The sequence below is a fragment of the Electrona antarctica genome (genome assembly GCF_951216825.1).
Source record: "Electrona antarctica genome assembly, chromosome: 15".
NCBI classification, from domain to species: domain Eukaryota; kingdom Metazoa; phylum Chordata; class Actinopteri; order Myctophiformes; family Myctophidae; genus Electrona; species Electrona antarctica.
The window spans coordinates 9,609,184-9,626,991 of NC_136796.1; the positions used below are offsets into that span (position 1 = coordinate 9,609,184).

The 17,808-nt window shown below is 44.7% G+C and overlaps 2 protein-coding genes across 2 annotated transcripts in view; one reads left to right on the forward strand and one right to left on the reverse strand.

Moving 5' to 3' along the window:
* The window catches only part of LOC306939033 (uncharacterized protein), a 584,972-nt gene that overhangs the window by 539,924 nt on the left and 27,240 nt on the right, over positions 1-17,808 (forward strand). The window lies entirely within an intron of this gene.
* The window catches only part of LOC306938742 (CUB and sushi domain-containing protein 3-like), a 575,885-nt gene that overhangs the window by 55,270 nt on the left and 502,807 nt on the right, over positions 1-17,808 (reverse strand). Inside the window, exons 41-50 of the mRNA XM_079523009.1 lie at positions 17,107-17,223; positions 16,661-16,870; positions 15,718-15,906; positions 13,211-13,388; positions 9,398-9,543; positions 6,572-6,652; positions 6,203-6,316; positions 5,087-5,275; positions 4,604-4,762; positions 824-1,012 (exon numbers count right to left, since the gene is read on the reverse strand). Of these exons, the coding sequence (XP_079379135.1) occupies positions 824-1,012; positions 4,604-4,762; positions 5,087-5,275; positions 6,203-6,316; positions 6,572-6,652; positions 9,398-9,543; positions 13,211-13,388; positions 15,718-15,906; positions 16,661-16,870; positions 17,107-17,223 (1,572 nt within the window). The remainder of the gene's footprint in view (positions 1-823; positions 1,013-4,603; positions 4,763-5,086; positions 5,276-6,202; positions 6,317-6,571; positions 6,653-9,397; positions 9,544-13,210; positions 13,389-15,717; positions 15,907-16,660; positions 16,871-17,106; positions 17,224-17,808) is intronic.

The window sequence follows — 17,808 nt, forward strand, 5'->3', positions numbered from 1 at the left end:
GGAACAATGGAACTAAAGTAGGATACTTTATAAGTTGCTACTAATCAGTATCACAATGAAAACAAATGTTTCTGTGGTTTAAAGTTTAAAGTTTATTCTCTACATTGTGTGAGGACACAAATTTAGGCTGCAGCACTGTTGTGAAATAAATGTATTATTTGGATTGTGTAACAGAAGTCTTGTTATTTAGCCTTTCTGGGACTTGCATTGTTCGATCGATGCATTTCATTTCATTTCGTTAGACCTAACACCAGCACAATTTTATAGTGACCTGGCAATCTGGCCCAGATATTAATTTCATATTATGACAATGACACAAAAACGCACTGAAAAGGTGAGGTAGGATTTTTTTTTGATGTAGTCAAAATGCCACTATAGGCCTATATTGCAACCTACAGGATGAACGAAATACAACTTTCTGTTTTTATCGTTCTATGCTCGTTAGAGTTCTCTCTAATCAATTAATGTTTTGTTGAAAGACAACAAAATAGGGACTGATTACTAATCGATTATATTCTATAATAACCAATTACAGTGAATAGTTTGATTAACTGTTGCACCCCGACATTTACAGAGAATATATTCTCTCTATGCTTACTGTAGCAATTTACCTTTCAACACACACACATGCATGCATGCGCGCGCGCGCATGCATGTGCGTGTGTTGAAAGGTAAATTGCTACACGCGCACACACACGCACACACACACACACACACACACACACACACACACACACACACACACACACACACACACACACACACACACACACACACACACACACACACACACACACACACACACACACACACACACACACACCCTGGCATGCGGGTACAGCAGAGTCCCAGGCGTGGTTTCCGAGAGGCGTGCGGCGGCAGGTTCCCGTGGCGTTGCCTAGGAGACGGTAGCCGCGGTCGCACGCCCAGCGCACCACGCTGTTAACATGGCCGCCGGTCTGCGAGGAGATGGAGCCGTGAAGCGGAGAGTCTGGCGTGGAGCAGTACAGGGCTGGCGACACAACAACAAAACACATAAAAACCCTCAAAGAACGGCATGGCGGCTTAGGAGCGCTACAAAAACACATTCTCAATCCCAATATCACTTTTTTTTAGCCCACGATTTTTGTCACCCATTTTTGTCACCCAGTGTCAATTGACTAATGTAATCCTGGCTTACGCTCCCTCTGCCAACCTGGGGAGAGCAACGGACTGACCTCATGTTTCCTTCAATGCATGAGGAGTCCAAGCCGCTTCTTTTCACCTGATAGGGGGAGTTTCCTTGGTTGAACGTAGCGCGTGGAAGGAACACGTTATTCCAACCAGTTCCTTTCCCCTCCCTCAGGCTGGCCAGAGGGAGGCAGTTTTAGAGACGAGGATTACTGCATGTTTTTTGTGAGAGTACCTATACCCTATAGGAGATATGGGGAGAACATGCAAACTCCACACAGATAGGCCCTTTTGCCAACCCCACTATAGGGTATGGGCACTGATGACGCGGAGGAGAGAACACGCCCCCCATCGCCCACAGCGTCCCCAGCGGAAATCGAAGCCAGGACCTTCTAGCTGTGAGGCGACAGCACTACCGACTGTGCCACCGTGCCCCTACTCCCCCAATATCACATTGTAGCTTTCGGCAAATATCTTTTATCTCCATATTTAAAGCTTTTTTTAATGTATTATTGCCCTACGTCATTGTACAAGAAGCGCCGCACATAAGTAACTGAAATCTACCAAGCTCATAACATGTCACTACGTGACATGTTATGAACTTGTAGATATAGGCGATTATTATTGTTTTAACACTTCTAAAGTCACAGTGGTTAAATCCGTCTGTGGGTTATATAAATATTTAAATAATGACGTACAGTTGGGTGCCACCAATATTGTCCCTTATCATTTGACCCATTTAGGCCTGACCACAACATTTTAAAAAATCCCTCTAAATCCTCCAGTTTTCTGAAATAAATATTTTCACGATTTTTCAAAAATAGCAGACCTACAAGCTCGTAGCGCGCCACTCGGTGGCGCGCTATGAGCTTGTAGATCTGCTATTTTTCAATAGCTAAATTATAACAATGTTTAAAACACCAAAAGGGGTTCCCGCCCAAAATGGGTTAACTGTCCTTTTGCGCAGATCACGCAAACCTCAGCAAAAAGAAAAGGACAATATCGATGGCCTCCAACTGTACGTGACATGTTATGAACTTGTAGATATAGGCGATTACCTCTAGTGTTTTAACACTTTTAAAGTCACAGTGGTTAAATCCGTCTGTGGGTTATATAACTATTTAAATAATAACGTATGAAGTATTCTGACTTGTGACTTAATAAAGTACATTGGATCCATCGGAACACAGGTTCTTCATTCCATTTCCTGAAATGTAAAAGATTTGGACACACTGACAGCGACGACGTTGACGTTTGCCTGGGTGGCACTGGTGAGATACGACCGCACGTTGGATGCGGATGTTGAAACGTACCCCGTTTGCGCACCATGTTGAATGTTGATGACTAAAACTAAGACAATTGACAATTTAGTCAACAAATAAAAAACATTAAACCGTTAAAATGTTAAGGAGGGTCTAGTGCAGGGGTTCTCAACCCGTGGGTCGCGACCCCTCGGGGGGTCGCCAAATTATTTTAGGGGGTCCCCAAATTATTAAAAAAAAAAAAAAAAAAAAAATATTTTTAAATTTTATTTTCACTTTTTTTCAAAAATAGCAGACCTACAAGCTCGTAGCGCGCGCGCTATGAGCTTGTAGATCTGCTATTTTTCAATAGCTAAATTATAACAATGCTTAAAACACCAAAAGGGGTTCCCGCCCAAAATGGTTTAAGGTTATTGTAGCAGTCAATTTATATTGGGGGTCGGGAGGGTGCGGGGCGGGGGTCCCGAGACATTGCCAAAGCATTTCCGGGGGTCCCCGGCCAAAAACGTTGAGAACCCCTGGTCTAGTGGAGAAGAGATCCAGTATTTAGGCGATATTATATTGCTAATGTTGACTCACTGTGACTGTGACAAGTACATCACGTTTATTAACACAGCTGGTTAGTGAGCCTCGTCATTGTCTCCTAAATACTGTCAAAATGTGCATTCCAAACGGGGAGTTTAAGAGCCCACAGGTAGTACCAAAGTGCCACTTTGTAACATATTGATGACAAAGTTATGCTAGCAAAGCTGGTAGCAGATGACAAAGTCATGCTAGCAAGCTTACTGTCAATAAAATGACTTGCAATGAGGAAATACAAGTTCAGACAAGCACAATCAGAACAGACTTACGGTAGCTGTTTCAAGCACATCTGTTTTAAAAATATGTAATGTGACAAATTATGCTTCCCAGCATCTGGACATGCATTATTCATGCAGGTATACCTAAAATTTGAGATCTCCCTGAAATTAGATTACAAGGGGATTAAAACATTGGCAAAACAAGGACAGATGGAAAGTTTCCTGGGTACAAAATATTGATCCCCACTTTCACTTTCAACGAGGATTAAACTCTAATGTGTTTTGGCAGGTCCTGCAGCCTATCACCTCTTTCCCCTTCACTATGTGAATGTGTTTGTTGTATGAAAGCCAACCAAATCAATGATCATTTCTCATTCTGGTTAGTCTCATCTGAGATATTTGATCCGGCACTAAAGAGTCAGGGGCATATGGGACAATGCGCATTGCTTTAAATGCCAAAAAGCATTACATTCCCGTGCTCAAGAGCACAAAGCCACTGCAACCCAACTCTCGCATCTGGAGTCCAAACTACAGTATAGCAACCTTCTCATCACAGAAACAGAAAGGTTAGGGTAATCTTCAGACGTCTCCAGCGGGTCGCCAGTTTCAAAACACAGAAATATGTCAAGGAAAGTGAATGGGTGACCTAATAAACAAATCGATGTTTCATTGACAAAGCACTCAACCCCCCCCCTCCTTCCCCAGATGCAGTGGAAGAAGAGATGTTCACATGCGAATCAACAAAACTGTTTGTATGTGACGAAAACAACCTGTGCACACAGGAAGCCTTCAACAAATGGACCCACAGCAGCAAAATCTGCAGCTAATTTAACCCAAGAGATGATAATGACCAACCCGAGTTAAATTGTTGCTGGGGATTTTGCCGTGCACACACATACATAGTTATGATCGTGAGGACTTTTTCAGAGACAGACAGAGGAAAGACGATAGGAATGCAGAGACACAGAAAGCAGTGGTGGGCTGAACACACACGACATGAGCTGACATCACTGATAATACACAGTTTCTCTATGCAGCTTGTTCTTCTGCTGTCAGTTTTTCAGTCAAAAACTGACTGATTGATGGTTCTTGTGGCCTGATTTTTGTCACCGTCCTACTTTCTCAACATGACTTGGCTCTGTGTGGAACGGTGGAACCCAAACAACTTTTGCCATCTTGATGGAGAAAAAAATAAAATCATTACAGTATGTTACTAACTTCAGAATAACTTAGAGGTTTGGTGAGGCAGCGCCAATGTTTTCCCTTTCAATTATATCTCTATTTCTCTCTCTATCTGTCTGTCTCTCTCTCTCAATCTCTCTCCATGCATTTTAACGGTATAAAGTAGTATAATAAAGTTGGGATACATACTTTGGTACTCACCCACATAGCGCAATTTGAAGCCTCTCTTATTGGTGCCGTGGTCCGAAGACCAGCGAACCAGGAACTGGTGACCGGAGGTCGTAAGGTTAAAGGGCGTGGGGAGGTCGCCGCTCAGTGTTGACAGGGTGGGGCTGTTGGCTGTGGGACCTGAGAGAGAGAGAGAGAGAGAGAGAGAGAGAGAGACAGAGACAGAGACAGAGACAGAGACAGAGACAGAGACAGAGACAGAAAGATAGTATACAAGAAGTTCAATATTTGTATACGGTATAGTATATTGTTAATACTGTATATCAATTGTTAAATATAAAATGATCAATACTGTATCTGTGCATGTGTGTGTGTGTGTGTGTATGTGCGTGCGTGTGTGTCTGTCAGACAGACAGACAGACAGACAGACAGACAGACAGACAGACAGACAGACAGACAGACAGACAGACAGACAGACAGACAGACAGACAGGTTGTATGTTACCATCAAATATCTCCAACACATCAAACTCTCTCTCTGTGTGGAAAGTTTCCAAGGTGATGGTGACATTGTAGCCTTTCTCCACTGTCACGCTCCAGGAGCACATCTGGAGATTAGGATAGCTGTCCGGCCAACCAGGGCTCAGGATTACCCCTGACGAATCATATCGCACATCGTGGGCGGGGCATTGAACTGTGTGAGGGAAAAGGGCATAGAGAGATTGTGTGCTTCAATTACTTTACTACTAGGCCTATTACAAAAATCACACCCGTGTGAACTGAGTGGTGTAAGGTATTATATAGCCTGATCAGCTGTGGTCTGACGTAATGTCTGACGTAATGAAATCACACCCGTGTGAACTGGGTGACCATAGCAACCATGCTCATTTTTTGCGAACAGACAGACAGACTAACAAAGCCAGTTGTAGGAGTGGTTTACACCACTCAAAAAAACAATGTTATAATACTGATAATAATACTAGTAGGACTGATAATAGCAACAAAGATACCAGTAAAACACCCCGAGGGCGAGGTTGCATGCACGCATCCGCCTGGGTGACGGCAGACTGCTGGGCGAGCGCTGGCGCTTTGGCATGAGGTGGTCAGATCAACATTATGGAATGAATTCTGTACTGGCCATATATGGAGCGTGTCCTGAGTGTACTGGGTTTGATGAGGTCAGATCAACATATGGAATGCCAGAACAGGAAGGACGGGCGGGGAAGGATTAACATATGGTATGTCAGAGGTCAGCTCCATATACAGAGATCTAAGGGTTTGAGGTTTGAGGTCAGATGCTGGCCGGCTCCATACAGTATATGCAGATCTAGGTGATGATCCAGTATGGTAATGTATGGCTATCCAGGGTTAGATGAGGTCAGTGTCGTGATCTTCATATATGGAGATGGCTATATGGTGGCGTGACGTGTCACAAGGTATGACCATATATGGAGGCGTGATGTCATGAGGTGTGACCATATATGGAGGCATGGGGTGAAGAAATAACTAACTACCTGACAGACAGGAGATGCAGGTTTTCATAGTAATTGCGACCTACAATACGGTCGGAATAAAAAAATGTGAAAACTTTATTTTGGATGTCAATATATATTATACCCACCTTGGCATACTGGGGGTGGCCCATCCATCTGTAATCTATCTCCAAGGCGACATGTCAGAATCTCACTACCAACCAATGAGAAGCCAGGAAGGCACCGGTACCTGATGATGTCACCTGGAGAGGTGGGGTGAGGCATACAAGCACACAGCATTTGGTGCAGGTAAAAAAAAAACACTGTTTTATACTGACAGTCATTTTATTTCCATATTAAAAACACTTCATGCTCTTCTGTAACTTCCGCATCTGTGATTTCCTACGCTGTGATCAATGTGGTTACATCAGCACAGTAATGCCACTGCCTCGGCAAATAGATCGATGGCTTCTTAACTTGAAAGGTCGTTCTGTGCGTGAAGCGGTCAGACACCTTACCTATCTCCAGCTCTCCTTCGCCCATCAGAGTGTTAGCATTGGCCACCTCTGGAGGAGGCTGGCAGATTCTTAGCTGGTAGGCTGGGGAGAGAGGAAGGTGAAGAGGAGAGAGGGGCGAGGGCAGAGGCAGAGGCGTGGGAGATGACAGGAGGGGTGAGGACAGAGAGAGATGGGACAAGAAGAGGGGGGAGGATGTTAATATTGAGTCGTGACACAGCACAGGGCTTTACACTGACCTCAGTCAACCTTAAACCTTAAAGTGCATGGCTGTGCATATTTCAAAGAAAACCGGCGAACATTTCAGTCCCGTGCATTTGTTAAATCCGACTTGCCGGGGCCACATACATTCTAATCTATACACCAGCCTTTATGCAGGTCTGTAATGGCAGTCCCAGGGGCCACTATTCTTTAGAAAACCAAATAGTTATGTTATGTAACCGGGATTGCCATTTATTTTCTTTTAATCACTTACTTGATCCTTAACTTTGCTTTTTAAGTTCAGATGTTCGGGTCAGCCAAGCCCGGAATCAAAACGAGAGCGACTTTGCAGATAGCGCTCTGCCTTGAATGATAAACAGAAAGCGACTTCACAGGTCCTGAGCGGAAGGAAGGCTGTAATCAATATTACTGCTCAGCCATAGATCACTCACTAACGGAGAGACAGAGACTGAGAGGGGGTGACAGGCAGACAGACAGACAGACAGAGAGACAGACAGAGAGAGAGAGAGAGTGACAGAGACAGAGGAAGACAGAGGGAGAGAGAGAGAGAGAGAGAGAGAGAGAGAGAGAGAGAGAGAGAGAGAGAGAGAGAGAGAGAGAGGGAGAGAGAGGGAGATACACACAGAGACAGAGAGAATGAGTCAGGGGAGAATGGAAGAGAGAGAGAGCTGAGGGCTGTAAGTCAGGATTAAATTGACTATGAAAATGAGACCTGCCAATAATATCTGCTGCTTTCATGCATATCAAAGCCCTGTGGGGTGTGTGCGTGCGTGCGTGCGTGCGTGCGTGCGTGCGTGCGTGCGTGCGTTTGAAGAGGATCAGCGCAAGCAGTCATTGATCTCGCAAAGCTCCAAGACCCCTTTTTATGGCGAGCTCCGCATTCGGCTTTCCGAGTCTCACTCCAATGCAAATTTCCACGACAACATAATCAAACACTGTGCAGGAGCCACTTACAGTACAGTGTACAGATGCAGAATGTGCCCTTCCAAAAACTTGACCAAGCGCTTGATATAATCACAATCGGGACAAATTGAACAGGTCGACACGCTGGATCAATGCCGCCTTTAAAGTTATTTCTGTGATGTTTACGAAACCCCAAACTGCTCGTTGGCAGCTCTCTCAAAATACTTTTTGAATCCTAGTTGCAGCTATATTATGCTAAGACAAAACAATGCCGCAATGCGCTTCGGCTGCCACGGGGGTAAAGTTCCTGCCCACCGCTGCGGAGACTGTAGGGATTAAACTTCTCTGTGTGGCGTCCAGCTGGTCAGGACGTACAGTACATACAAACACAACTGGCTGTGTTTATGGGAGCGATAGTGGGCGTGGACCTCACTGTCAGGTGAAAGGAAGCGTCCTTGACATGACATCACACGTAGCCATCGTAGGCGACACATGATTGTCTGTGAAGGAGGTGACAAAGTGAGTAGAACACGTGGAGAATAGGGGATTGGCAAAATAAATACATTGGGCAGAAAAATACATACAAATAAAAGTAAATGTCGAAAACGAAAGAAGAAACGAAGCCACTTGACGGAGCAATGATCTACAACCTTTTTCCTCCAATTGTGACTGTGGTGTTGAAGACAGTAAAACCAAATAAAATGGAATACTCAGACAAGACAAAATGTAAACCGCTATCAGAAGGAAGGCTTCTGTGAAATCCAAACGAAACAAAAAAGGTTTCCTAGTGGCTCTGTATGCGGTTGTGTGATTTCAATCAGCGGGTTTCAATCACACTTTTGTCATGCTGTTGCACAAGATCCTCTCTCTCTCTCCCCCATCACTCCTGTCACTCTCCACAGTACAATGCGTAATAGCACGGAAATGCTTGGCGGACGATCTTGAAAACATCAGATGGTCCTGTGCCTGTGCCTGTGCATGTGTGTGTGTGTGTGTGTGTGTGTGTGTGTGTGTGTGTGTGTGTGTGTGTTGTGTTGTGTTGTGTGACAGCTGACAGTTAAAACCTGCCAACAGAAATTAATTAACAACGAGTCGTCTGTGGAAAAGGGAATGGCGCTGCTCAGTCAAAAAACAACAACTTCGAAATGACTGGCACGCGTGTTGTGTGTGTGTGTAATGTAATGTGTGAGGGTTGGCAGTGATGCTGTCAGATGGAAACATTGTTATCGCAAACATATCGACTCCAAAATCCATCTCTTGTGTCTCTTTAAACATTTCAACTGTCCCGTCTGTCAGTGCATATATTATCAATGGCAAATATAATGGCCAGTTTACTTGACAATATATGCATGTACGTACAGACAGACAGACAGACAGACAGACAGACAGACAGACAGACAGACAGACAGACAGACAGACAGACAGACAGACAGACAGACAGACAGACAAAATATCGACAAGGATGGTGCTGTTCCACCCCTCGAGCTACTGCAGGAATAATGTAGTATTTGCCAAGGCCAGACAAGAAGCCAACTATAGAGAAGTCAGTGTGGGACTGGAGTGATTTCCGGCCGCACTGCTCGGCCAACAGATTGCAGTGTTATTATTTTTTCTCCACCAGACGGACAGACGTGACACCTCGTCCCCGTCCTACAATCATTCCCCGCAGCTGCAGCTGATTGTTGTCCGTTGTTGTTGTCTTACCGTGATAACTGAGCACGAAGAAGCCAGCTCCGGAGAAGTCAGAGTGGAATTTGATGAGGATGATGTTGGAGGTTGAGTAGACCGACTCCAGCGCCGTGTTCCCATGGAAATGACCGATTTGAGGGGACGACTGGTCTGGACCATCCCTGCACATGCATGCATACGCACCCACACACGCACGGACACACGGACACGCACGCACACACGGACATGCACACACATACACACACATACACACACACTTTAAACATGTGCGAAGATGCATTGCACACGTACAGTATGTGCACAAGGAGAAACATTGGATTGGAAGATCGGGGTCTGAGCAAGGTCACTGATTCATAACCGGATCAGCCTGCTCTTCCCATTGCGGAATGATTACAAGGAGAAAACCGACGTGATTTATTCACGTGTTCTCTCTAGAGAACGATATTTGCGATGGGCTAAGAGATTCGCTGTCAACAAGAGGCTGCTGCATTGTCCGGAAATGGACGGGTGATTTCATTGGCGTAGTGCGGGTGGATTTATTGGGACCTGTGCTCATTATCCGGTTCAAAATGGTTGAGCATTACAAGGAAATAAAGCTCACATAAACATTCCAGGAGACGACAAGGCCACTCCACAGTTGCTGGTCTCTGGGCGACATCCACCACTCAGAGCCCAAGGTCTCTTGTTTCCAAGCTATTCTTAACTTTTTGCAGAGACCTATTTGCAATATAAAAACGGCACTGACCCTTTCAATAATAATAATAATAATAATAGGAATGTTGTTTGAGGGGCGACTTTAGTTTTGTCCGAGATATCAGCGGCTGCACTGTTCCAACAGCGACACCACGGTCACACAAACGCTTGTACTGTATAAGCCTCTTGAAAAATACATCACTCGCCAGGCAATTATTACAAGCATAATCTCACCTAAGTACGTTCCTCACCTTTAATGATGGCCCCTAACCGGCTGTCAGATCTCGGTATTACCCAATAGCCAGGGTCATTATCACTAATTACAAAGTATCCCTGTGAAGTTTAATGAAATGATCATTTCCTGCTGTTAAGTTTCCCGGGAGGAGACCAATTATGCCGTTGGTGACGGCCACGCATGTATGGCATGATGACATCGCTAATGCTCGCACGTGGCTAAGGCTTGTGGTGCCCCCCACATGATGCCATTCTCCCTAACAGCGGGGCCAACATCCATATCTAAGGCAACATCCGCTGTTAAATTATAAACACTCAATCTGCCATTAATTTCCTCCCTTCGGTGCTGTATGGGAACACGTATACACAGACAGTGGGGCTTTCCACGTCTGAGGTAATGGCGTGTGAGGAGGAGGACGGCACCCGCCATACCGCCAATTATGTGGCATTATCCCCAAATGTCGTTATGTCCCGTTGTTAAGGCTCTCAGTTTGAGACCAATTAGCGGAGGAGGCTGTGCTGTCAGCCCCGGGTGGAACTGGACTGTTGTCACAAACACAGCTTTATAGCTGTGCTCTCCGTGGGGAGCGAGGCTTGTGCGCTGTGTGTGTGTGTGTGTGTGTGTGTGTGTGTGTGTGTGTGTGTGTGTATTGTTTTGTGCTTCCCTGCTGGTGATCTCTGCAAACTGTGCGCTCTCTCCAGAACTAACAGAACAGTTGGGTCAGGTGCACGTTGCGTCGTCGTGCACAGGGCGTGGGCAGCTGGGACGGCACCGGGTGTGCCGTGTATATTTGTTAAGCTGTCGTGGCAAACCATCGTGACAGACGAGGATTATACCGACGGCAGAGTGGATGGATAGAGCGACACATTTAAGGCCAGCTTGATGGCACTAAAGGGACCAAGATATGGTGATTGCTATCAAATGACATTAATGCACAGAAATATTGTTATTATTACCAGTATGTGTAGTATTTTGAATTTTCACTAGTTCTGACTTCTATCTAGACTATACTGTGCGTGCGTGCGTGCGTGCGTGCGTGCGTGCGTGCGTGCAGAAAATATGTAAATATTGATCACATTCTGTGTCATTTTTTAAGGTAAATAAAATACCACTTTATATTTCATAGAAAATAAAACAGCACTAATTTTACATAATTCTTACTTGGGGGAAAAATAATGAAAAGATGTCCTTCTAGACTGTTCAAATAGGACCAAAATGATTACATTCGGATAGTTTCCCAGGGCTCATTTCCCGGCGGTGAAAACAATGTAATAATAATAATAATAATAATAGCTTGAATTGATATAGCGCCTTTCATTAACCCAAGGACGCTTTACAAAATGTACCAACAACATATGCCATAAGCCTGAGAGAATAAGTGTCTTCTCAAGGCAGCCTTAAAAGAGTCCAGTGTTGGAGCATGGCGAATCTCTATTGGGAGAGAGTTCCACAGGGTGGGAGCTGCCACACTGAACGCTCTGTCCCCGAAGGTTCGCTTGACTGCCTTGGGGACAGAGAGGAGGTCCAAGTCTGTGGACCACAGGTTCCATTTCACAGGAGGTTTATGGAGGAGGCCTGAGAGGTAGTGTGGAGCCAGGGCGTTTTGACATTTGTAGGTGAGAAGGAGGAGTTTATAAGTGATGCGGAACTTGACAGGAAGCCAGTGTAGTTGTTTAAGGGTGCGGGTGAGAACTCTGGCAGCTGAGTTTTGGACATACTGCAGCCTGTCCAGATACTTGTTTGGGATCCCAAACAGGACTCCATTGCAGTAGTCCAGGGGGGAGGTAACAAATGCACTGTTACAGCAGTAGACTATAGTATAACTTACAATAAGTAAGCAAACGTTTTAACTGAATCAGGGATAAATCTGCCCCAAACTCCTGGAGTGTGAACCCAGCTTGACTTGGTTATGAATGGCCCAAAAGCAGCAACTATAGGCTTCTTTTGGGCTTTGAAAATAGCAGGTCTCACAACACATTGTGAGGTTTTAGATCTGCTATTTTTGAAAGAAATATATTGACAAAAAGGTTAATATTTAGAATATTTTTCAAACATTTTAACAACACACATCTCATGATGTGGGTCCCTGGCACAACTTATTTTCAGTTGGGAGGGTGGTTTTGTATATGGACAAAATACTACATTAATCTGGGGATACTTGACATGAAAAAATGGGGGAACCACTGGTTTAAACAACATTAGGAAGCAAGCCCAAATAAGCAACTACACTATAGAAACAAGCCCCAAAAACCACAACCCGCCGCAACTGCCGATATTTGCAAGTGACTTAATAGAAAAACAAGCCCAATGTCGCTTAGAATAAGAAGACATGTGCACCTCTGGCTAAGATTTGGGACACACACACACACACACACACACACACACACGCAATGATCTCATGCACACAGTGAATGCCAGGTACACTGAGAGAGGAGTGGTAAAGAGACGGGCAGGGCTGGACGGCCGGTAAAATATTTATGGATCTTTTTGATGGTCCACCGCCCCGCCGGGATTTGTCCCCATATATTATGCCAGATGGCCAGTACTGTATATATGAGAGAATGAGAACGATAATGTGAACTGAAAACGAACATGACTGGTAGAACTTCATCTCCTCTTTTATTTCCGCTACTGCTGTTAGTATGGTTTTATTTTTTAAATAAATTAATATAATTAAACAGACGGGGGAATTTGGTCCCCACACACTGAGCGCGTTTTTCGGATTTCTAGCGGCGTTTCTCCGTCGGTTTTCCAAAAAACGCGTCCAGTGTGCAACCACCTTTAAGCCCCATTATCCAACATCAAACGTATATCAAAAGCAGAGGCATGGAAAAAAATGACCCCCAGCAAATCAAACTCTGACTATCAGTGTTACTACTACTACTAATATGGCCCCTTACCAGACAGTAATATAGTCGTATTGTTGTTCGGTGTTCAGCACAGTGAAGTTGATGTAGATCCCATGTCCGGGGGGAACTCTCACGCTCCACACACAGTCCTGGAAGTTTGGGTACTCCTCAGGGTGACCGGGAGAGTAGATGGTCCCGTTTAACGACGTGATGTTACCGCCGCACAGAGCTGTAAAACAGAACAACGAACAAGATGACCCTTCATTAAAACTGCTATTAAATATTAGATTCCTGCTGATGTTTTGGATTATTACGCTGGGCGGCAAGGAGAGTTGACGTTTCGGAGCGACATTTAGCACCCCCTCGAAAACGAGATCCTTTATCTCAAGGGGTTATTCCTAATAAAATGATTTCAATATATACCGAGAAGCTATTTAATGCCGTTAAGAGCTGTAAGATGGATGAACAGCATGAACCTTAATAAACCATCATTAAATAAGTTACATTAATCTAATGTTTGGCTATTCATTTAGACAGCCAGGAAAGGTAGATGCCTTCATTAGAGAATATAAGTGATTATCTGCCTTAATAAAATGCTATATATTAAAGGAGAATTTCAGACTAGAAGGCTTTCTTACCTTTATTTGTAGTTGTTACGTCCCCACCAAAGAGGTCCAGGTGTTATTTTGTGCAAAAGTGCATTATTGGCCATTTCCCCTACCATAAGACCTCAATGGGGGTTGGGTTTTTGTGCTAATTCGCTTATTTCGGTTCAATTGTAATGCACGCGTTAATGTCACGCAACGCGGGCAGTGGAGCCACCCTTCATTGATTAAAAAGGGAACATTCCCTGACGGTGACTGAGACGCGACGCTCACGCGCCCGGTGGAGCCCTGGTGTTACATTATGAAGAGAGGATATATACAAAGAAATTGATTTTTGAGCGATGGAAATAAGCGAATTAGCACAACACCCCAATGCCCCATTCAATTCAATTCAATGCAATTGAATTCAATTCAATTCAATTGATTGAGGGCTTATGGTAGGGGAAATAGCCAAAAATGCGCTTTTGTACAAAATTACACCTGGACCTCTTTGGTGGGGACGTAACAACTACAAATAAAGGTAAGAAAGCCTTCTAGTCTGAAATTGTATCAGCCTAGATAATGGGTCGTCTCATTATAAAGGCTCTCTACAGTTGGACAGTTCCCCTGACCAAAAGAATAGATGTCTCTGTGTTGTAATTAGCAGCTGCAAATTACTACCACTGCTACTACTACTACTACTACTACTACCACTATTATACAGTAGCCTTCTAATAACAATGGTGATGATAATAACATAGGATAGTGGGGGATATTTGTAATTCCATCGCTGCCTTATTTGAATCTTTCTTTTCTCTGTTCTCTGCTGAAACACTGCGATGTCACCTCTCGTGTACAATTTACAATTTAGGCATTTAGCAGACGCTCTTAATCCAGAGCGATTTACAGTAAGCAAGAACAAAAAAAACCACATATCTGCCTCGATTGAGAATGATTACTCTGTGCCACACAGAGTAATGGAACACAGACTGTGTGCCATCATGGCAGTGGCTAAAACATATGCCCTTTAATCGTGTGTTCCTTGGGCCCCAGTGCAACGAGCGACGCAGGGCCAAAAGAATGTACCGAGGGTTAGTTATTACACATGATGATACAATGGAACCATTTCTCTCATTTTCAAGTCAGCGGAAGCATTCTCCCCTTTCGTTCTTCCCGTTGCCTGGCTTGCTCTCCAGGTATCCCCAATTAGTAAGCTCCCTGATCGCAATGTGACAGCCCCTGAGGACCACTGAGGACGCGCACGCACGCACGCACGCACGCACGCACGCACGCACACACGCACGCACGCACGCACGCACGCACGCACGTTTTGGAAGTGTTAAGAAGGCAAAAGGGCAACATAAACATCAAGCTATAGATTAAGTACAAATATAGCAGTCCTCAGAGTAAAGGCTCGATGCGTAATGCATCAGAAACTATGCACAAAAACCAATTTCACCCACTTTTTGTACTTGTAAAACTGTGACGTGAGAATAAAGTTGATTCTGTTTCCGATTCTGAAAATGGAGAGTAAGAAGACAATGTATCCCATTTTGGGGGAATGTGTTTGGAGATGTTAAGGTTTTCAATTGCCGGCTCTGAGAAAAAGCCGACCTGGGGCCCGTTTATGACATTCTACCACAACACACAAACTGCATAGTGTGCCGTGCCTATGCCTCGGCCAACGCCAAACCACAACAGAAACAAAATCTGCTCTGCATTTTATTTTATTATATTTTTATTTTTTGTAATTATGTATGCATGTATTTTGTGTATGTGTATATATATATATATTTATTTTATTTCCTCCAGACTGTTTTTCCGACTATCCTTGGGATTGTGGGTGGGGGGAGGGTGGGATAGGGGATTGAGTTTTATTTTTATATTTTATATGTCTGTTTAATACTTGCCCCTGGGCTACTGTCAAAAACCTGAATAAAAAGATTTTGAAAAGAAAGAAGACAATGTATGAACCTTCACATCGCGGCAGTGGGTGGTTCCAGGTCCGACTGATGCCGTGCAGGCACGTCAGCGACGTCTCCCCGATCGGCGAGTATCCCGGCAGACATTCAAACGACACCGTCATCCCCACGCTGAAGTCTGAGCCGATCACGATGCCGTTGCGGAACGGCCGAGGATCCGGACAGCTCTGGAGCTGGTAGGCTGCATGGGGAGTGTAGAAATGAATACCAGCAGAACTCACGTTGAATCCTGGAGGGATTCTTGTTTTATTTTGTTCCCCCCCAACAGTAAACAACAACAACAGTGTGGACGTATCGGCCCAAGGGCCTTCCTCAGCGTAAATCTATGTGTGGCGAGGCAATGGACCTCTATGTGTGGGGAGGCAATGGACCAATTAAAATGACATGTTGTTGGTGGGGTAGCTTTAAAACCCTTAAGACCCCTGAGAACAGATTCTATTCTACAAAATGTCTTCTAAACCATGACAGTTTTCTGAAAAACCTATGTTTCTATGTCAGTGGTATATAAAAAATATATGTAATTGGCTGCCGACCCCCATCTCAAAATATGTTGTTTGAAGGACCCCCCAGAAGCAAAGATTTGTGTTAAAAACGTTCGCTCTGAAAGAATATAGATTCAAAGATTTGCAACACATTTTCACAATTTTTCAAAAATAGTAGCAGATCTACAAGCTCGTAGCGCGGCACTTAGTGCCGCGCTATGAGCTTGTAGATCTGCTATTTTTCAATAGCTAAAGTATAACATAATGCTTAAAACACCAAAAGGGGTTCCCGCTCAAAAGACCTGAGAACAGATTCTACAAAATGTCTTCTAAATCATGACAGATTTCTGAAAAACCTATGTTTCTATATCGGTTGCAAACTATTTCAAGGACCCACAGAATTATCTGTATTTGGCCACACAAATTATTGGCTTATAGTGGTCGGTCAGTCACCTTGATATGTGATATGAAAGCCAGGCTTGTTCTGGGAGTAGTCACTGTGGAAGAAGAAGCTGGTCTGGTGTGTGGTGCTGAACAGAGCCTTGGGGAGGAGCGGCCCGCTGAAGCGGTCGATCACTGCGCCCGTCTCCATCGTGCCACTGCGGATCTCCAGGTAGTCGTGGATCGCCTCCGTGGAGAAGTTCAGGAACTGCAGGTGGATTCCTTTCGCAACGAAACCATGTACGGCAAGTTGAGATAAGGTGATGTATACGATAAGACAGACAGACAGACAGGCAGGCAGGCAGGCAGGCAGGCAGGCAGGCAGGCAGGCAGGCAGGCAGGCAGGCAGGCAGGAGGGCAGGCAGGCAGGAGGGCAGGCAGGCAGGCAGGCAGGCAGGCAGGCAGGCAGGCAGGCAGGCAGGCAGGCAGGCAGACAGACTCTTTTATTTGGTTCTTACCAAATCCAATAGGTAAGAAGACTGTCCATGTGCAGTCTAGTCCACTGGGATAGTTACCGGGGTAACCGGGACTCATGATCACCCCACTCACATCTGTCATCGACCCACCACACTGGGCTGTGTGTGTGTGTGTGTGTGTGTGTGTGTGTGTGTGTGTGTGTGTGTGTGTGTTGTGTGTGTGTGTGTGTGTGTGTGTGTGTGTGTGTGGGAGAGAGAGAGAGGGGGGGGGGGGGAGACAAAGTGAACACAACAATTAGTAAAAGAAATTTTAATTACCACAACATGTCTGAAGTCTTTAAATTTAAACCTGACTTACTTAATTTGTGAACTTTTAAGATTTGGCAAATATGCTCTACGATCAACGTATGTATAATGGAGATGATTGCTCCAGTTTGACCTGCGTGCCGTGCACTGCAGCCTGGAGTTTATCCTAATGCTTCTGCACACTTTGGATGTTACTTTAATGGTCCCATCTATCACGGCATCATCTCAACAGTGTCACATTATGCAGATCTTCCCAGTGCATTACAACAGAGACAAACACAGGAGGTAAATATGCTAAAACGCTTCGCTAGACAACGGTTATTTCCAGAGAGGAGGCTTCCTCAACTCCTTTTTTTTTACTGCGCAGTGATCGTTTGTTTTGCTTAAAAGTGGCCTAAAGTAAAAAGACAAAGAAAACAATCTGGCTATCTGGCTGTC